We start from the raw sequence: 21,666 nt of genomic DNA on the forward strand, positions 1-21,666 counted from the left end.
TCACACTCTGTCTAATGCGGTGCGCTTGTTGAAAAAAAGGCCTAATCCAGAAACACGTGGGACATTAGATCATATCCCGTCGGCCCTTTTTGGCAGGCTACTCTTCCACTTTTTTAATTTATTACAGAGATGTTTAGGACAACTCATCTGTCTCTTCCCAAATGAAAGTTATCTCAGAACATGTTGCTGTTAACAAATAGAGACGCAGATTTCTTTTTTCAGCTAGATAACATCTTTTATCAATAATCTCCTGCACTTCAGTGGTTTAAGATTCAGTGTACATTGGAGAACAAGACTATGTTTTTAAGCCGTTTTATCCAAGATATACCCACCATATCTATTTGAAGTGATCAGGCCTCTTCTCCCACATCTATGATCAGAATCTTACACATGGGATTGGAGAATTGTTGTCGAATCCAAAGGAAATTTTACCTAACTCCACCAAACCAAGTTATCAAAACCCAAACTTACAACATTAAAACTGGACAGACATGTTACACTTTCCCATTCTTGGGAAAAAATGTGAGAAAAAAGGAAAGAATTTGTGTTTTTGGCTCCCGCTCAGGTCAGAACTGTCTCTCTTACTCACTCCTTTCCTTTTCACTCTCGTCTGTTCCCTTTCCTTTCTTTCTCTTAACTTTCCCTCTCCCACTCCCACTCTCTCTCACATCTGGAGGTTATCTGGTGTGGCTGTGTGACTCCTCGCCTGCTATGGGACAGCCTGTGTTTGGACTGGACGTCAGACTTCAGTGCGTTTCAGCAAACGTTGGTCGGAAGGGGTAAAGTAGCAGATCAGAACATTGCTTTTGCAGGCTTTACTGCTGCATGTTATATTGATGGCTGTTATGTTATATGCAGCTTAAGACTGAGCTTTAAGTGTCAGCGTCATTCATTCATGCATGACAATTCTGGCATGTGTATTTCATTCGGTCCAGACTACTTCACAGTGCAGCCACTTCACAACCTCTGCTCAGCTGAGAAAGAGCAAAAGAGCATGAAAACAAGATGATGACTTTTAAAATGCTCAGCATCTCTGCTAATAAAGACTACTGGTATTCTCACTTCAAGCCTCTAAATTATAGGGTAACATGAGAGTGCTGTTGACTTAGTGACGGCTTTAAACTCCTCTCTGATCCCTGGATGGTATGATGTTTTTATTCTAGCCAGGGTCGACATTGTACAATAAGTGCGGGAAAGTGCACAGGCTTTTATTTTTCATTTGCTGTGGGTGTATGCATGCTGCTGTGCGGATTTTCTGTGTGTGCGTGCACTTAAGTCCACAGTCCCTCTGGTAGTTATTGTGGTGCGACAAACAGAAAAGACTCTTCTGATGGATGACTTTTGCCTTGAGAGCTGCCTTGAGTGCCCATTTGGAATATTTCTATGAACACTGGTGGAGAAGATTGGAGGGCTTTTTCCTGGCTTTACCAAAACACTAGCATCACATACACACTGCTGGGCTTGTGCTTGTAAAAGGCTAGATTCATATTTTTCTATTTAATCTATACCTAAAGATTTAACTTTCTTAAAATTGTTTTTTTGTGAATGCTTGTATGTGAAATGATTGGAAAGCAAAGAGAGCAGGATGTCATGGGTGATGCTTATGTTTTTTTTTTTAAATTAGCCCTTGCAGTTGGTGAGGACTGAAGCTTCAGACACAGCAGAGAGAGGGGACAGAGATCCGGCTGTCTTTTGTTGTTGGCCTGGTGCGTAAACAATGCAAATCCTCCATCAGTTCGATACATTTTTAAACAAAATGATACAGGGTTTTTTTTTCTATACACCAGTTAGAAATGGCCCTATGGGGATAGACCAGTGTTCGTGGATTGAAAATATTTGAATTGAAACGATGCAGTACATAATCATACCATACATGCAATTGTGGTAAGCAGATACATGTGTCTTTTGCTTGCTTTACAGGGGTACTCCCGTGATTTAGTATTGCTCTTTAAAAGGTCAAAATTGAAGCAACAGAGGTGAAATATTCTACTATAGTTCAAAAACCCTGGATCCTACACTTCCCATAATGCCACTCAAAAGTATCATTACATCTGCCTGGTAAATGTCCACATCTTTCAAACTCCATGCCCCCAGTTTGTAACACAGGCTTTCCGTTATTTGTAATTTGTACACATTTGTAGTCTTCACACCCAACCCGAGACTACTCAAGAGATGTCATCTGAGTCATTTTTACTCTTAATTTACTCAGCTTCTCCGTCGGGGGGTCATATTATAGAAAAAACACAGAAGTGTGCAAGCAAACTGATAAACCGAGGGAATGGATCCATGAATTGAGAGCACCGACTGATAAACTGTAACTGTAAAAACATATCTGGAGGAGCACTTAGGTTGTATTCATGGGAAGGATAAGAATTCTGATATGGATTTTTGATCTACAGAATAACAAGAGCCACTCTAGCGGCTCTGTGTACTTAAACACAGCTGTTCTTTGAGTCAAATGCTAATGTCAGCATACTAACATGCTCACAATGACAATGCTAACATGTTGATGTTAAGGAAGTATAATGTTTAACATGTTCACCAACTTTAGTGTCTGTTTAGTGTGTTAGGATGCTAACATTTGCTTATCAGCACTAAACACAAAGTACAGCTTAAGCTGATGGGAATGTCAGTAGTATCGGACAAACTGAAATGTCAACCAGATGATGGTGCTAGAGGAAAAGCCAGGGGTAGAGTGTGGCTCGGGCCGCATATTCCTGTCCGAACCCGACCCGAGTCCGAGAGAGTAGTAACTGAGCCCGACCCGAACCCAACAGGCAATCTGTTTTTTATGTCCGAACCCGACCCGAGCCCGATGCAGTTAATGAAAGCTGAGGCACTGAATTTGTGTTACCCTGTCACGCAATTGTTGTTACCATGGTTACAGCTTGCCTGTTTACACATGTGTGGGTAGAGCACCTTGTAAATGACTGTCAAAAGGCATTTTTTTTATATATATATAGGCTATAGGTAGATTGTTTTAACACACACACATTACACAATTTTATCAGCAGTTATAAATATGTCAAGTAGGCTAGCCCAGCCAATGTGACTGAACCCGACCTGAACCCGAACATCATTTCTAAATTTTTGGCGGTATCCACCAGGGGATCACCAAAGTGATTACAATTAATCCTGAGGGCAACATGAATGCATGCACCAAAGTGCATGGCAATCTGTCGGATACTTGTTTAGATATTTCACTCAAAACCACAAATTTCAACCTTATGGTGGGGCTAGATGAAAAGTCAGTAGGATTCATCCTCTGGGCACCATCAAATAATTGTTGAGACATTTAACTCTGGACCAAAGTGGTAGACCATCTCTTTCCTATGAGGCATGTCGCTAGCATGGCTTAACAGGCTGCGGGGTTAGATAGTGTAAAGGTAATGTCATTTGTTGAACTGAATGAAAGCATGGCTTAGTAATCAGTGTCTCTAGCGCCTGTCCTCTCCCGTATGCTTCACATAATAGTCCTTTTTCACAGCAGACATTTTGACTTGTCATAGCAGGAAAAGCACAGGTGTGACTAATAACATTAATGATGGCTCTGTTCTATTCAAGTGTTCCAGTAAGCCGTGACAGTGAGCCAGCATGAACAATACCAGCACCCTGAAAGGGAAGCAGCTAAATGCAATCACCCGTCATTCATTTCCTCCTAAATCAGATGCTGTGCAAGTCCTACTTGATTGTTAAGGCATAATTTATATGTGACAAAGTAGAGGCTATTTTTACTATTTTCTGACCCCAGTTAATAGTAACTTTATTCCACATAAACTTTTCTGACAGGAAAACAGGTGTCAAACAGTATTTACAGTCTGAAGATTTGCATGAGCGCTGTGTGACCAAGCAGCAACCTCCTGGGCTGAAAAATTAAGCCAACGCGGAAGTGCCAAAAACTGCAATTCCTTGAATGGCCACTTGAGGCTGGCTCCAAAAGCGAGTCAATCTTCATGTTAAAATGCCCAACTTCACAGTAGAAATAAACTTGTTTACACCCTTGTACAAAAAACGGTTTCGGTCTCTGTAGCCAATTCCCCCATTCATGACAACTGGAGGGGGGTGAATTTTTATATAACTCACCCGTTTAAATTATATTACGGCTTAAAGTTATGGACAATTAAGGACATGGCTGCTTTGAGTGACAGGTGGCTGGTTTCAGCAACCAGGCTTCATTCAGCCCGCCTCAGCTCCACCCACGCTCCACGTCTTTGCCCATTTTTGGATTAGCCGGGAGCCGGCGGAGTCAGGCACTGCCAAGATGGCGTTGGTGTGGAGCCACCACTCTGAGCTTCACACTGGCTCTTCAGAAACCTATGGGTGACGTCACACAGACTGCGTCCATATTTTATACAGTCTGTATGTTTATGTGTGTGGCTTGACTAACAGTCGTGGAGTCGGCCAGTGAAATCGATCCTGAGAACGCATCAGAGCCTAGGGGCATGGTAATGGCAGAGATGCATTGGGAAGAGTAAAGACGCCAGATACATGAAACCTTACTTCAAAATTTCCCCTAAACTGCAATCCATGCACACAGATTTATTTCCATGCCAATATTTTTTTCTACCATTTCACCCCTGGTGGGCTCTGTATCCTCCAGAGCCACAGAAGACATTATACAGCTGTTTTCACAGACTGAGTAGTGCGCCCTGTGACTCATAACTAGATTTTGATGTGTAAACTATGTGCAGTGCCCCTTTAAAGTAACCATTAGCCTACAGCTTTTTGCCTTGAAGCAGGATTTGTTTTCTCACCTTCCAGTGTGTCATTTAGGATCATTTAGGCCAGTCTCCCGCCAAAACGCTTGCCTCTCATCATGACGAGCTGTCTACCCTGAAACAGTTTCCAGTTTAAGGCTGAGGTAACTGCTGTGCTTAAAGCCAACAGGTAGTGAACACAGGGAATATACAATAAAAAAAAGCAATATGATCAGCTCTGTTTTAGAAAATGCCTTCCTGCTGCTCACAAAATGTCCCTTTTCTCTAGCTTGCTGCTTGTGTTTTGAACCACAGCTGTCAACTGAGTTGAGTTTTAAAATGTCAACTGTGAGCTTGTAGGACAAATTGGGATTTTGGGGTGCTAACAAACAAATCAGGGAGTGTGTTTTCAACCATGTCAGGTGCAGAGCTTCAGCTACACAACAATGGTTGACTTGCTGACTTGGGTTTGACCCTTGATGAATCTCTTGGGCCTTGACAGAAGTTTCTATCAGTCTTGGTATTCAGTTTATTTTATGCTACCTTTTCTCCAGACATATTGGGGCTGTTGCTGTTTCACTTAGCATCTGACCTAGCTGCGATTTAGCCTAACCAAACATGCCGGGGATTAAAATGGTAATTAAAGAAATACATTTCAGCTTTCTGATTTTCCACTTCAGCCAACTGTATCACTAACTACTGAGCTAAGAATTTAGAAATACAATTGTTGCACTTTTGATTATCACAAAAATATGTTTTGATCAGTTTAATTGAAATGTAAATGTTATTGTAAAACATTTTGCCCCCTACAATAAACTGTACTACTGTAGGTATCAAAAATCTGCCAAATATATTAGCTTACATTAAAATCACAGTACATTACAATACATCAATTACTTTATTACCATGCTATAAATGGGAATGTCAGTCAGTCCACCACTTTGGTCCAGACTTAGATATCTCAACAACTATTGAATGGATTGCCATGAAATTTCATACAGACATTCATGGTTCCTAGAGGATGAATCCGAATGACTTTGGTGATCCCCTGACTTTTCGTCTAGCGCCACCATGAGGTTGACATTTTTTGCTTTAAGCAAAATGTCTCGACAACTATTTGATGAATTGCCATGAAATTTGGCCGACACCTTTATGTTCCCCAAATGATGAATCCTTTTGACTTGTGATCACTTAACTTTTCATCTAGCATCATCATCAGGTCAACATTTGCCTTTAACCAATACTTTAGTTTATGACCAAATACCTGCAAAACTAATGACATTCCTATCAGCCTCAACCATTGTGTTTAGTGCTGTGTTAAGCATTTGTTTTTCTATAACTTATGGCCTCAGGCCTGAACAGGTGGATAACCTGAAAAAATTACTGACAGACTTACCGTGTGACCTCCTTGCATGTGCTGGTCTTTTTTGTGTAATAACCGTTAATACACTGACCTCGTCAGTTTGTTGGTAACCCTCTTTCTGGCATTAAAAATGAATTGAGGGAGATGTGACATGTAACGCAATTACATTAGTTTGACACTTCTGATGGTGTTACCTTCATAAAATCATACATGGTAAAAGATTTGAACTTGTAGAAATGAACAAAATGATCTGATCTGTAGAAACCTTAATTGTATTATCTTAAAGTGGCTATAATCAATATTTTTATATTAACAGTAGGAAATTTGAGGGGGGGCGAGGGGGGATTCCATCCCCCTTGTTAGCAAAATGACCAAAATCCGTCCCCCTTGTTAACCTGCTCAAAAGATGCTCTGTGCTTTGTCTCATAGTGGCGCTTCACATTGCCGCTTTTAATAATCACCATGATCTTGGAACATGAGACATAGGCCTACTGGTTTTGAACTGCCTGTGGGAAGATTGAACACGTAAGAATCTGTCCATTCTTGATTAAAAGCTCTGTTTCCGCTGTCTACTTTTCTCTTTTTAGAGCACGCCATGTGAAATTATTTCTCTGATTAGTCTCATCTCTACTCTCCCTGTTTGTGTGTAGGCGACTCACTCACTGAGTAAACCGGCAGTGCTGTAAAAGGTTAGACAAGCTGCGCTGGTTAACATAGGAACTCTTACATTAGGCCATCCCCCGTGTTAAAAATGTACAAATGGCCGACTGACAATAGATCACATGACTACTCATATGTGAAAGGGGTCGCTTTTAGTGACAAGCCCACAGAGAATTATCGCCTGGCTATGCAGTTAGACTCACTCCATGGAGCGTTTTAGCATCTTTCAGCTCATTGTTTTGGTTTTACGGCCCACAACTTTGCTGTTTTGGTTCACTCTCAGCACTCTCATCAGCGTCGTTTTCGGCTGCAGCAGGCAGCTGTTTTCATTGAAAACAGCACCAAACAGCAGACAGACAAAGGTAGAAACTAGCTGGTGAACAAAGAGGAACATTTAGCAGCCAGATATTTTTCTCAGGAGCTGGTGGAGACCAAAACAAAGGTAAAAGGAGAGTGAATATTGGACTTACATTGGTGACCAGAAACACACCTTCAAATGAATACTAATGTTGCTCTGTATCTGCTGGATTTGCTAATAAGTTATCCCTATCAACTTGAGATAATGATAATATGTCAGTGTCATGTTTACAGCTTGTCTTTTTTTCTAGAATTTGCAGGTAATAAGGACCACATACTTTATTTGAAAGCCCATCAGTGGTGCATGGTCCATCTCACTAACCCAACATAATAATTACACACACTAAATTAAGGAAGTCTCAAAGTATAAAAAACACTTATTACTGCTTCAATGGCCAAAAAGTAGCTGACCAGATCCTATTTCCAGGAATACAATACTCCATGACCTGATGTTTTTAACTTTACTCTCCATGTGCTTGTGCAACAGGAGAGCTCCGCAGTGGACATGGCCTTTCCCAAGCATTCCATCCTGCAGGCCCTGAGTGTGCTGCTCTTGGCATGGGTGTTGGTGCGTTGCCAGGCCCCTCTCGAACCAGAGAAAGAGGAGGAGGAAGAGATTGACATCTCAACAGTGGTGACGAAATCTGAGACAATCAGATGTCCGCCAGAGTGCAGCTGTACGGCAGATGGGGCAGTGGACTGCGCTGGAGTCGACCTCACAGAGTTCCCCCCCGAGCTGTCTGACAACACCCGCCAGCTCTCTCTACAGGTCTTTCACACATTTGCATACACACATAGATATTAACAGTAATACACATCCGCATTTTGTAATTCTGCTCAGACATTAGGGAGTTACCAGTGCAAAGCTCTCATCTGCCATTGTATTTACTGTCTGTGTGTTTTCCCCCTGATGCCAGAACAACAAAATCAAGGAGATAACAGTGGAACACATTTCCCATCTGCATCAGCTTGAGACTTTCAACCTTCAGAACAACTGGCTTACCACAGATGGTAAACACTGTAAAAAAATCTAAACACCAAATTACAGACATGTTTGCAAGGTTGTTTTGTGGGACAAACAGGGCTGCTTGTCCTGCGCAGCTGTGGGTCTTTGTTGATTTGCTCTGTACCAACTCAGAGCTTTTAACTGTCAGGTCAATTTGGAGCAATTTTAGTTTGATAAGTGGTTATTCTGCCTCTGAGATGTTTTTTTTATGGAAGAGCTGTTGTTTGGTGTGTGTCAATATTGAGTTTTACTTCTTCTTACTGAAGCAAAATCTTTTCAAATACACCCAACAGTGGCAGAGGAAATGCAGTTTGTTTTGCTTACTGTTGCTCAATTCGGCTGTTGTTACTGTATAACACCAGGCTTTGCTCCAAGCCAGTAGTCACATCCAGGAAATGGAGGGCAAATGACGGGTACATTACAATGATTTCCATAGGATGGGAAAGTTTTAAAAGTGTAGCGTTGCTCTAGATTGAGTGCTGCAAAGTGATATGCCCTCTTGTTCCTTCTGGCATTGGTTAATTCTTTGTTTGTCTTTAAAGAAAATGTCAAACCCCAGTTGTGGGTCTGCCATTCACAATAGCATCCAAATTAAATGTAGACGTCAAACCTCTTGCCAACCAGTCTTTGCTCCTACTGACTATGCCTTTGTTGTTTCTGCTAGGGGTGTGGCTGAATGCCAGTTGACTAACAGTGCTGCCAAGATGAACAGATAGATTGGTGGAACTTTTGTCTTCCTGGCCAGCTGTGGCCACTGCTGGCTTGTGTTTCTGTTGCTAAAGCTCTAACTGCAGTTTCCCAAATCATTGTGAATTAAGCATTTTGTTGTAATGGTACCCCTAATTGACCAACATAAAGCCACAATGCTACATTGGAAAATATTTTACATGAGATAATTCCATATGGTGAGATTGTGTATCTGGCTACAGTGTAAGTATAAAGAAGAAATGACTGAGTTTTACAAAAAAGTCATTTTAACACATTTTCAGACAGGGATGATTTCTCCTGAAATCCACTTGAGGACTACTGCAAGTGCCTGGACTCAATTTAACAATACTTGCTCTCGTCCAGCCTTTTTTTCCATCTGGCTCAAAAAAGCCAGCGTGTTTGAAAAATGCTTTTTTTCATTCCCGAGATACGATGAGTCTCGGGGTTTGAACCAGGGTTGGCCAGAGTTTAGTGTTAATTTACTAAAAATAAAAACCTTAGAGTCCAGAGCGGGTGGCTAGGTCCACTTATTTTATCCATTGAACTCCCAGAAGATTAGATTTTCACTACATGTACAAATCTTAATTAACGTCACTGTGTTTTCAGCAGTGATGCGATCACTCACTGATCTATTCGGACAGTGAAACCATTGCTCAGCATAGAGTAAAAGGAATTAACTCCAGTCATTGACAACAAATCATTGAGATAAACTGAACAAAACTATTTAAATTAGTCATATGTAATTTCTTCCTCTGCACAGGAAGTATGGTGGGCTTTTCAAGCTTGTAATGTCCATTAGTGTGTACCATGTGTTTGATGAAAACAACATACACTGTATACTTGTTAATTGGCCTGTGATGGTAGGTAAATCGATTCGCAATTCAGTATGTTTTTCTCATCATAGGCCTTGAAGATGAAGGTTTTGAGATGCTTGAACAGCTGGCTTATTTATACTTGGCAAATAACAAGGTGAGTCATACACCAGACCTTTAAATGTTTGTTCTCAGTGCTGACCTCAAATCTGCTTACATGATGCAATGACAAGTTTATCTTTTTTGTGTCCATCTCACTACAATTTTACTCTATTCTATTTTATTCTGTTCTGATACAATGACAGTGCCAGCTGGCAGAGAGGGGTGGCAGTCTCCTCTCATACACTCTGTGCGAGCTTATGCTTGTAATCACTTCCAGTATGGCTGTGCCAGCTGGTCAGAGCTAAAATGTTACTGACCCTTTTGGACACACAGCGAGAGAGAAAGGATGGACAGATTTGTTTGTACCCTAACAGGGATGAATAGGCAAACGCGATACAGGAAGAATAGGGGATTTTTAAGTGCTCACTAAGCCTCAAAGACACCCATGCTGCTTTAAATCCATAAACCATGTTATAAAGGAGGGAGCTTTAAATGAACATCTAATCTCACCAATGCTTCTCGGATTTCTATATTCTCTGCAATTTTGTACAATGTAGTGCTCATTCTGGTATGAGTGACAAAAATGAGGAAAATCTTGCTTTTATTAAGGGGTTCACAGCTTGCCATACAGCACATCTGCTTCGTAGCAAATTAAATAGTGCCTGCTTCTTCTGAGAGGACAAACTGGCTGTATCAGAGCAAATATTCAAAATGTAAAAAAATCCAACAAGTTCTCATACCCAAACCACAAAATAGGTAGTTTGTCATTGACATTCAAAACGCCCATCACAAAAATTCATATGAGCGTTTTCTCTGGCACCTCTATGGTTAATGGATAAATTCCGGCAACTAAAACTACTTGGTTAAGGTTATGGAATGTTTGTGGTCATACATGGTTAAAAACAAGACTACGAGTCTAAAGCCACTCTACCAGCTCTATGAGGGTATACTTAGGCACGGCGGTACTTAGCTAAATGCTAATAATATAACATTAGCATGCTGACATGCTCACATGGTATAGTGTTTACCATGGTCACCATTTTAGTTTCCTGTGTTAGCATGCTAACATTCACTACTTAGCACTAGACACAAAGTCAGCTGAGGATGGGAATGTCAGTTTTGTATGAATTTGGTCAAAGTATTTTACAAATTGAAAGTTTGACCTGAGGATGTCGCTAGATGAAAGTCAGGGCATCACCAAAGTTAGCCGAATTTATGGGAATTCATCCAATAGTTGTCGAGACATTTCACAATGAACCAATAATCTCAACCTACTGGTGGCACTAGATGAAACGTCAAGGGATCAATAACAACATTGCTCTACTTCCATCTTTACCTCTGAGAGAGAACATTCATTATTCTCGGAACATTCATTATTCTCTCTCAGGAAAACAAACATAGCTCATTTTAATGCTATTATTCTGGTGACAGAAAATCACATCCTCCCTACATCAATGCAAACAAATTTTTGTAACAATGTCCTGTCATGCTTCTTTTCTTCTGCTTGCAGCTCACCTCAGCACCAAAAGTCTTACCACCCTCTCTGGTTAGTGCTGACTTTGCTGCTAATCAGCTTACAAGGATCTACCCATATACGTTTGGCCATAAACCAAAACTGAGGTATGAATGTGTGTGTGCGTGTAAATGTACCCTTTGTTCCTGGAATTATGTCCATTTACACATGGCAATGTCCCTTGATCATGGCTCCCAGGTCTGTGTATCTCCATAACAACAAGCTGACTGAAGCAGGGCTTCCTGATCACATGTTCAATGGTTCTGACAACCTGGAGATCATCACTATGTCCAGCAACTTCCTTCGGGTTGTCCCGAGGAACCTACCCTCCACCCTTTACCGTCTTCATCTGAAGGTCCAGCACCTGTTAAGTTTGCATTTAGATGTTAGGTGGATGATGTACATCTTGTGTCTTTTCATTCATTAATATGGTAACGATGATAACATAAGGATTGCTCCTATCGCTACAGAGTAACAAGCTGGAGAAAATCCCAGCGGGGGCCTTTGACAACTTGCGAAACCTCAGAGAGCTGTATCTCCAGAACAACCTCCTCAGCAATGAGGGCATGGACAACGAGACTTTCAGGTGGATAACAATCCTTACTCATAAACCCTCAGGGGTTAACATATTCTAACATCTTGATGCCATTGCCAAGTGTAAAAAAGCCTTGATTATAATTGCATTTATGTGTTTTCAAGTGTGTGACAAGAGCATCCACTCCAAAAAGACTATGGGGATTCTTTTGTTGTAGCATCAGAGACAAAACACACAGTACAGGAGAACTGATTTAATGACTTCCTCTGCATCTCTTCTGGCAGCCAGCTGAGCAGCCTGGAGTGTCTGGACTTGTCAAATAACAACCTGAGCGTCGTCCCCAAGGGTCTGCCTCGCAATCTAGTGCTGCTACACCTGGAGAAGAACTCCATCCGCAGCATCCCTGGAGATGCTCTGACTTCTGTCCGAAACCTTGAGTACCTGCTCCTCCACAATAACAAGCTCCGCTCACGTTCCATCCACCCAGCTGCCTTCCAGGTACATTTCTTTTTCATTTCATATTGTTTTACAGAATAACTGAGCTGTGTAAAAACCTGGACTTCTCTTTTTGTATTTGTAAGAAAAAACAGACAGGGAAAGATTTGACAAAGATTTAACCTTATGCGTAACAATGAATCACCCTTTGAATCTTACATTTGCATTTTCACTAGGGCTTGAAGAAGCTGCACACGCTCCACATGTATAATAACTTGCTGGAGCGGGTTCCCAGGGGCTTGCCTCGGCGAGCCAAGACCCTAATGATACTGCACAACTTCATTTCCGAAATTGGCCGCAACGACCTAGCCCTGCTGTACACCCTGACAGAGCTCAACCTCAGCTACAACAAGTTGACTAGCTCCAAGCTGCACCGCGAGGCTTTCAGGAAGCTGCGTGTCCTGGAAACCCTGGATCTGTCGGGGAACAGCCTTCACTCTCTGCCCCTGGGCCTTCCTCGCAGCCTGCAGGTGCTCGAAATCAAGAACAACCAGCTGAACTCCATACCAGACAGTGCACTGACAGGCATGGAGAAGCTACGAAAGCTCATCCTGAGCAACAACCAGCTGAAACTGAATTCAGTCTATCAGGGAGCCTGGATGGAGCTCAGTGCTCTCACAGTGAGTGGCTTGGAGAGGAAGAAACAGATCAGATATTAGTGCAAGACGCTTTGAAGCCCTTGTCCACTGCAGGAACTTAACAACCTATAACCTGGGCAGATTCTTGTGAGGCTTTGATATATGGTTCTTCCTTACGCTTCCACTGTATTTTACAAACTGGGCCATTTTGGATGCATACCATTAAAAGGGCAAAAAGGGTCAGGCTTATCATTTTTATGTGAGTGAAATGAACAGTAGAAGCAGTGGTGCTGATATTGTTAAAAATGTTATACATTTTCTTTCAAGTTTATGTGAACATAAGAAACAACACCAACTGAAAATCCAGGGAACTGCTGGTGCTGGCAGAAGCTGGTCAGTGGCCCAGAATGACCTCCAGCACTGTTTAGCCTCTGTATTCACTGGCTTGGACCTCTAAATATATCAAACTGAGTTTTTGGGTCTTTGAGTATTAGGAGTTTGGCACCTTTTAGGCCACAAGAGTTCAGGGCACATTAAGAGGATTAGTCCGTATCAAATGGAAGTAAAGTCATTTATGCTTCCTTATCCTTCTTCGGTATTCTTCAGCATATGGGCAGCAGTTCAGTATGAACAGGAAGTGTCGATAGCAGCGAGTACGTACAGGAGCTGGATTCATAAGCAGCCGAGACGATTCAGGTCGAGGCAAGTATACAGGTTTGCAGTGCTGAACAATCTCAGCAATGAGCACATACCGCTGTGGTAAGCCCAGAGGGAAAAACATGTCAGTCAGTCACCATCACAGAGTGACAAACAGAGTGAGTTTTTAATACTGTTTAAATGCTTCCATTTCGATCACTGGCAGTTAGTTTGGTAGCATATAAAAGCCGAGCAGGCGGGAGAAGGCAAAAGCTTTTTTCAATCTCTGACTGAGCAAGGCTGTGGCTATCTCCTGCTAGCAGAACGTAACAGTGCAGACGGTAAATTCTGAACTTGAAAAAGTGTCAGTAGAAAAGATTTGTTTGTTTATTTTTTTGCCAGCACGAGTGCATTTAGTTTGACCTACGGTGGCCAGTGTTTTCTTAAGTTTCTGTGCGTTTGCCCTTGTCGGCCACTGTAATCACCTCCCGAGTAGCGCCAAAATTTTGTTCCAGGAACTTGTACCAAAAGCATATGGAGAACAGTGGACGCAAAAGCAAAACTTTTGACAATGGCTACACTCTAAGTTTTGATTTGTTAGGTTCCTGCAGTGAAAACGGGATATTAGTTACACAAATAAAGCATATTTCTGAATAATTCTTCTCATTTTACAATAATTTATCACATAGATCAGTGAAAATGTTCCATTATGTTCATTACGCTTCTTGTAATTTTAGACACTAGACCTCTCTGGTAACCAGCTGTCACACATCCCCTCTGACCTGCCTGAGTCTCTGGAGTACCTTTACCTGCAAAGTAATCGCATCTCCAGTGTTCCTGCTTCAGCTTTTGAAGGCACTCCAAACATCAAAGGCATCTTCCTTCGGTAAGGGACACACAAACCATTTCTTATGAACCAGATTGTAGTTATTAGACTCAGTCATGTTACTGGTCAATCCTTGATTTTCTTTCCAAATGACAACTGAACCGGTCTTAAACTCTTGTCAACACTCCATTCAAGTTGTTGTATTTCAAAGTAGCTGCACCACACACGCAGGAGAGGATTGTGCAACTCTGGTGGGTGGCTCCTTTCATAAGTTTCTTTTCCATTTGTATTGATCTCCACTCGGGAAATGATAATGCAAGAGCGAAAGAAGAATGGCTTTGAGGAAATTGTTGCTTTTGTTTATACTGTTCTGCAAATCTCCAAGGGACAGCTGCAGTCGGGTAGATACACACCAGTGTTCCTTCCCCCTTTTTTAAAACATATTTTTACAATCAGCTCAGAGTGAATTTAGGGACAATGAAAAGGTTTGGATTTCCGTACTTTTTATTCTTGTGAAAGGGGAACATTCACAGTGCATTAAACTCCCAATCTCTGAAAGGAGCGTGTTGAATATATGAAAGTAGTGTCAGACTCTGCCAATTGTATTCAAAAACTGTTATTTTAAAAGGAATAGTTTGACACTTTGGGAAATACGCTTATTCGTCTGTACAGTATATCTAGCTACAGCCAGCAGCTGGTCAGCTTAGCTTAGAACAAAGGGGAGCTAGCCTGGCTCTGTCCAAAAGTAACAAAGTCGGCCCACCAGCACCTCTAAAGCTCACTAATTAACATGTTATATCTTGTTTGTTTAATTCATACAAAAACTGACGTGTAAAAACGAGACTTTGTGGTTTTATAGGAGTTATGTGCCACACTATTTCTTGGCCCGGCGCACTGGCCTCCCAAGTTAGCCTGCTGTTGGCAGTAGCTTCATAATTACCACACACACGAGAGTAGTATCAGTCTACTAATCTAACTCTTGCCAAGTAAGTGAATAAGCATGTTTTCCAAAATGTCAAACTAATTATTTACAGTTTTGTAACAGTGCAAATAAGTATAAACCTGATATTAAGTTGAAATGTTAGTTTTTAACTTTCAAACCTACTTTTAACTTTTCACACCATAAACTGTCAAAATTTACTTTAAATCTTACAAATTGTAGATTCAGTGTTGAGTGAATGATATTTTACCTCACAAAAGTAAACCTAAAAATATCCCTTGTGTCCTGGTCTGTTACTAATCAACAAAATTTTCTGTGTTTGACGGTCTGACTGGCCTTCATTTTGCAGAGTACTGCAGTGTGGTATCTAATCTCTCCATCTCCTCTAACTTGTGTGCATTCAGCAAATTTTCCACTTTGGTTTATTCCACATAGTGCAGGCTTATACCCACAAGCAGCTGAAAGCAGCAGTCAGACAGCAGAGTACAGGGGTTTCAGCCAAGTGCTTTCAAGGCTTTTTTTTTTTTTTTTTTTTTTTGGTTTTCAGTCTGACCTCAACCTAGCTGCTTTATGGCTCGTGTTTATGGGCCTTGTCCCCTTCCAGGCTGTTGTACTCTTCGTGTTGTTCATATCAGCTGCTGCCACATTTTTTTTTTTAAACCAAATTCCCCCTACAGATGGGAGCTTTTGGCCTGAGCCAATTTGGAGCCGCTGGAATGCCTGCATCAGTGGGGGAAGCGGAAGGAGGATTTATTTGTGTTAATAATTGCATGTGTACTGCATGTTGGCTAGCTGTTAAAGTTCGTGATGCAGTTGATTCCAGGTGTTTCAGAAGTGCTTTGATGTAAAGTGCGTAAAACACCTGTGACTGTGTTTGATCGACTCAAAACTTTATGTGTTAAGCGGGTGTAGTTCAGCGTGGCATACATGGTTAACAAATGGGTCCCACTATACTGATCCCTGGGTGGAGAGAAGCTGTCGGATGCCTGATCCTCCTGACAGATGTGATTTGTAAATGTCACTTGCTGTCTGCTAACCATCCCCTCTGCACATGAGGAATTGGCTTTTAGCCTCTGAAAGCCACAAACTTGCCTCTCTTGTTTTTTTTTCCCTTTTAAGGTTTAACCGCCTGTCTGTGGACTCTGTGGACGAGAGCTCTTTCGCACACCTGTCCAACTTGCAAGTCCTGGACATCGGCACAGGAAACACAAACCTCCCCTTTAAAAGAGAGGAGATGGATGGTGACAAGATGGAGGAGGAGCAGGAAACATAAGGCATGTTCAATTAAACTGACATTGGACTGCATTGTGTCAAAAACAGAAAGGGCTTTTAAATGGGAATGAACCTGTGAATGTCATTTCCCAGGTCCATTATTGTATTGTGCTGAATGGCAGAGTTACATATTTCTGGTGCAGGATACCAGATGAAGTTCCTTTAATTTCCATTTTTTGGGCTGGTTAGTATTGCATATCTTTATATCTGAGCTTTAATATTTGTTTTTGACTGTTGACATGCAACATCTATCATTTAATTGTGTTTTTGTCCTTTATTCTAAAAAAAAAATGCATTCACAAAGCAGAGTGAAAAAGGACAGATGTTGTTCACACTGTGTGCGTCTTTCTCTCCTTTATGTCATTTTGTTAATGGCTGCCTTGTGTTCCTGGCTTAAAAAAAAAGTGATTTTACTAGAAATACTGTGAAACAATGTGTTTTTAACACCAAGGGTAGCAAGATAAGCAGTCTGACGCTCAACGAAGCCTGAGAAATCTCAAACTCTTGAAGGAAACATTGCAACTACTGCAATTACTCTCAAATAGGGCTGCAATTCAGTTTCATTATCGATTATTCTATTGCTTATTTTTTCAAGTAATCGATTTATCCGTCATGTCAAAATGTCGAAAATTACAAATGCTCATCACAAGCCTGAAATAATTTTTCTAATTGCTTATTTTGTCAGATCAACAATCCAAAAATCTGAGGCATTCAATTTATAATGATATAGAAAAGAAAAAAGAACAAAGAGCTTTAAAGTTACAATCCTTAAAATGTCCACTATATCAAGCACCATTCGATAAGATTTATTGCCCACATTTTTTAGCATTAGCCATTCACTATATTTGCATTCTGTAATTGTGTTACTACGTACAATAGCAGTATTTATTGTTACTGACGGAGTCCGCTTTTGGTGGAATACAAATTAAGTATCAATGCACAAGGGATTCACAAGAAATTATGCATAAACGTACTGGACGTGAGGTACATATTTCACGTACTGCGGAACACAACATTTGATCACGAGTTCAGTATTTCCATGTGAGATGACATTGTTGACTGTCTTTTTTATTAAAACATTGTGACAGGATGAATTCTGTTACCACACGATTTTGTTGGGCACGCTCTATAAGACGGAGTGCCCTCTCTGGCCGTGTTAGCTCCCCCCAGTGGTCAATACGTGTGTCATTTTGAACAGAACTCTTGTACTTGTGTTACTAAAACGCACTTGCTGTTACCACCAATTACTACAGCTGTTGTCAAATCAACCAGGACTTAGATCTTATGGATTGTAACTTTAGACAGTGAATGCTCAGTATTTTTACTTGATAAATTATTTAAATTATTAATGATAGTCAAAATGCTTTATATTACTTTTCTTTCAAATGATTAATTGAAATGAAAGAACTGCACTACTCTCAAAACATTCAGAAGGTGTTGAAAAGTGACCGATACACAGCCAGTAAGGTTCTGGAATGAAAGCAGTAATTTACCTACAATATGGATGTCTTGATCATCATCATTTTTATGTTATTCTTTTGCCATGTGCTTGTGAATGAAATATTCCAACATAACAGCAATTTCGACATATCTGAAGCTTCAATCCGTGCTGCTGCTGCTACTTCAGTCCATTCCTGTTTTTAAAAAAAGATAGCAAATATTTTTTATATGACATCGAAAATACTCATCCTATTACACTCACTATATTGCTATGAATACAGTGTCACTTTCACATACAGCAGTATAGTATTGTCACATATACAGTCATTGAACACAGCAATAAATTATTTGAAAAGGCTGAAGAAGACTGTGCGTTTCCTAACATTCACCAGAACATCTGATATTTTCAGCAGGTTCTCCCACACAGGACAGTGCCACTGCTCATTTCTCATTCGTCTCAAATATGCAGCTAGTGCAGATATTATGTTCAATATCATAAATATACAACATGTTCTCACTCCCAACTCGTCAAATACGGCAGCTTGGTCTGTGGCCCTACGCTTCAAACTATGACGCTCTATGTACCCCGCTAGCGTCAGTTTTGCATGTGCAGAACTCCGCGGTCAACTTAGCAATAATAAATATGCAACGGCCAGTTAGACTTTCAAAATAAAACACGTTGTGAAACGGTCGCAGTTTGGTTAGGTTTAGGCACCAAAACTACTTTGTTAGGTTTACGAAAAGATCATGGTTTGGGTTAAAATAAGTATGTTAGTTACGTAAGTTAAGTTACGTAACTTAAGTTAGTTAAGTTATATAAGTGAAAAAGAATTCAACGTTAACTATTGGTTTTACACGGGAAACAAACAGCGAACTCCTGGGTGAAAGTCCTGTGTTTGACCCATCAAACCACCCTGACCTCCTCTCTACGTGAACTTTTCACACTCTTTATATCTACAGCATGGACCGTGGAACACGTTTCAAATTGGTCGGGTCCGTCAGCACCGCAATACCCCAAAAACAACCAAAGACATCAGCCTCGACTACCAGCTGACCTTGTCTATGCCTCCTCGTCGGTCCAAGCAAAGAAATCTCTGGTCTTACTTTTCGCCATTGCTGTTCTTCGTTCGCAGTATTTACTACAACTGTGCATAGTAGACAATCTGCTTCCTGTTTACACCGGCCCATGCATGCCCAGTGTACGTGAATAGCCACGTGATATGCGTTTTCAGGCGTGTTAGTATGGACGGAGATTATTTCTGAAACGGGGCTGAAACGCTCTTCTGGTAGGAGATCGTTTTTGTTTTGAAATGAAAACACAGTAGTGTGGATGTAGCCTGAAGCGTACAGCCACTGACCAGGCTGCAGTATTTGATGCGTTGGGAGTGAGAACGAGTTGATATATAAGCCAGGTACTGTAGAAAGAATCTTCCCATGGGAAAAATGTTGGCAGCCTGTTGTACATCAAAACATTGAGAAGCACTCTGAAATGGTTGATAAAATAAGATACATGTAGCCTAGTATTTGACAAGAGTAAACTGAAACCTTTATGTGACAAGAGTGAAATGTACTATAAAGAAATTGCACATGATTTTTTCAAGTCTATTTTAATACAATGCTCACATGCTGTAATAATTCCTCCTGATCATACTGTCCAACTGCAAAAGAAGGTCAAATTATTACTACTTGTATTATGAATTCTTAATCCAGGTTTTAAACTTTCCCAGAGCCTAAAAAAGAGATAACTTTTATTTTATTTATCCCAATGTAAAGTCTATGGGCCGAGTGGGCGAAACGCTAATTCACATGTGCAGTGGGCCATACAACGCGGAAGCAAATCCGGAAGCTACAAAACTTTTTTGGCATATGCGTTTGGCATAAGTGGGCACTATCTTTGAGTCCAGTATCCGGTTTATAAAATACATCCATGACTACACCTGTCAGTGATGACGTACAATGATGATGATTCATAAGTGTCTAAAATTTCAATTTTCTCTTCACTGTAAAGCAAACTAGAGTGTCTATTATATGAATGAGCAGTGAATGAATGAACAAAGGAGTAGATTTTCTCCCCTATTTCTCACAATAGAGTTGTGCTAGGGCACAATCACTTCATGGCCAGTATGGACAGGAGGAATGATTACAATGACCAAATAACTCTTTCCACATACATGGGAATAAATATTATATTAAGACAGACCTGAAAACATCCAAGCCTCACTTTTAATAAATGGCTTCAGCGCATAATGGTGAAAAGTTACATCAACTAATACAGTAGAAAACCTGTGAGTTCGTGTGTTGTAGATGTTCAGATCTTGTTTGATATATTGCAGATAGTAAAAAAAATCCACTCAACCAACAAACAAGGGCCTCTTTGTTTATGTTGAATTACCAGTGGTTGTTTTTAGGCTGCTCAAGTGCCAGGAAAGTTTATTTAAATAAGTGCTCCTGAGGCTGTTCAAATACTTGAAACCATATAAATCTCTATTTTGCCCGCTTATTAAAGTTATAACATGACCATAAGGGAGTCATGAGTCATGACATGAGTCCTCTCTTCCCTGTCATCCCTGTCAGCCTAGCACCACCAGCTTTGTTAAGGCAAAATTAAACAATTAGGGCATTTCACTTTGCCTCCTGAACATTTAGCTCAAACCAGACACTTGCAATCCTGCCTTGTCTCTGATATGACGCAAATGACTGGTTGCTTGCAGTAGTAGAAAATATAATAAACACTTGTCTTATTAACATGTTAATTAAATTAATAAATCATATAAAACGTAGATATCAAATAGAAATCAGTTAATCAATGCAAGTACTCACACCTGTGTTCACAGTCTGGGAGTTTAGGTGCGAGCTCACGCTGCAGGTCCACACCACGGATGAGATTTATGAATAAAATATTGTTGTCCTTCTGGTGTCATGAATTCCACTGTATGTGTGATGCTTGTCCTGTCTTACAGAAAGTATTTCACTGCTATAATGACGATAAAGCAACAGACTTTCCTCTTAGTTATCAGGACATCTTGTCACCTTGAGTTCTGACCCCTTAATAAGCTGATAGATAAAGAGGAGCCTGGCCGTGCCGTCCTCCCACCTGTATAGGTGTCCTTTGTTCCGAGGTTCTGATCGGCACATCTACACAGACAACCCATCAAATTCCAGGAGGAAGCTATACGTTGGTCTCAAGACCATTCATGTCAATGGCGCAGTGTTCTTTGCTCTTCTTCAGGTGCCTTGGGGGAATCGGAGGCTTCTTCCTCTCTGAAGGCGGCCGGACGCCCTCCTCCAGCTGCATCAGCCGGGCCACATCGGAAGGGATAAGTTCGTGTTTGACCCCTGAAGAAGGGGGCCGGTAGTTGCCATTGTTGTTGTGACAATTCATCAGAGGTGGATTGTTCATCGCGGGTTTGGTCTCACAGATCAAAGGCACCTGGGGACCGACAGGATCATAGCAAGGGAAGAAAAAATGAAAGCATGTCAGGAAGAAAATAGACAGTTGAAAAGGTGTGAAAGGAGCTGGATACTGACTGACAGCACAAATTTTATATCCTTTCCTCCATAATTTTATATTTTTACATTATATTTTGAAGATGTTTAATTTATAATTACAGACAAAAACATGTTAAAACGTGTTTAGCAAAAGCTCTGACATTTAAAGAAACAGAAAAGGGAACATGTCGTAATGTGGTTTTCAGTTTCAGGAAGAAGTAGTAGTACAGCACACTA

The 21,666-nt window shown here is 40.8% G+C and overlaps 2 protein-coding genes across 9 annotated transcripts in view; one reads left to right on the top strand and one right to left on the bottom strand.

Moving 5' to 3' along the window:
• The first annotated feature begins 283 nt into the window (after positions 1–283).
• podn (podocan) lies at positions 284–18,302 on the top strand. 6 transcript variants are annotated; one of them, XM_044199978.1, is made up of 13 exons: positions 284–779; positions 1,625–1,706; positions 6,490–6,585; positions 7,565–7,846; positions 7,995–8,088; positions 9,696–9,760; positions 11,216–11,325; positions 11,417–11,573; positions 11,689–11,804; positions 12,038–12,251; positions 12,425–12,868; positions 14,200–14,348; positions 16,348–18,302. In XM_044199978.1, the coding sequence occupies exons 4-13, from the start codon at positions 7,583–7,585 to the stop codon at positions 16,499–16,501; spliced, it is 1,767 nt and encodes a 588-aa protein (XP_044055913.1). In that variant the 5' UTR covers positions 284–779; positions 1,625–1,706; positions 6,490–6,585; positions 7,565–7,582; the 3' UTR covers positions 16,502–18,302. The 6 variants fall into 6 exon arrangements, with proteins under 6 accessions (XP_044055913.1, XP_044055915.1, XP_044055916.1 ...); XM_044199980.1 differs by having other exon boundaries at positions 284–749; XM_044199975.1 differs by lacking the exon at positions 6,490–6,585 and having other exon boundaries at positions 286–779.
• slc1a7b (solute carrier family 1 member 7b) overlaps positions 18,008–21,666 on the bottom strand; it is a 45,646-nt gene continuing 41,987 nt past the window's right edge. For all 3 annotated transcript variants that reach the window (XM_044199972.1, XM_044199973.1, XM_044199974.1), the window contains one exon: positions 18,008–21,370. In XM_044199972.1, coding sequence (XP_044055907.1) covers positions 21,110–21,370 — 261 coding nt within the window. In that variant the 3' untranslated portion in view covers positions 18,008–21,109. The remainder of the gene's footprint in view (positions 21,371–21,666) is intronic.

Source organism: Siniperca chuatsi, linkage group LG6, assembly GCF_020085105.1.
Source record: "Siniperca chuatsi isolate FFG_IHB_CAS linkage group LG6, ASM2008510v1, whole genome shotgun sequence".
Taxonomy (NCBI): Eukaryota; Metazoa; Chordata; class Actinopteri; order Centrarchiformes; family Sinipercidae; genus Siniperca; species Siniperca chuatsi.

Coding starts and splice junctions, on each gene's coding strand:
- podn (XM_044199978.1), top strand. CDS start 7,583: ATGGCCTTTCCCAAGCATTCCATCCTGCAGGCCCTGAGTGTGCTGCTC. Junction 7,847..7,994: donor CCCGCCAGCTCTCTCTACAG/GTCTTTCACACA, acceptor CCCTGATGCCAG/AACAACAAAATCAAGGAGAT. Junction 11,805..12,037: donor ATGGACAACGAGACTTTCAG/GTGGATAACAAT, acceptor CTCTTCTGGCAG/CCAGCTGAGCAGCCTGGAGT.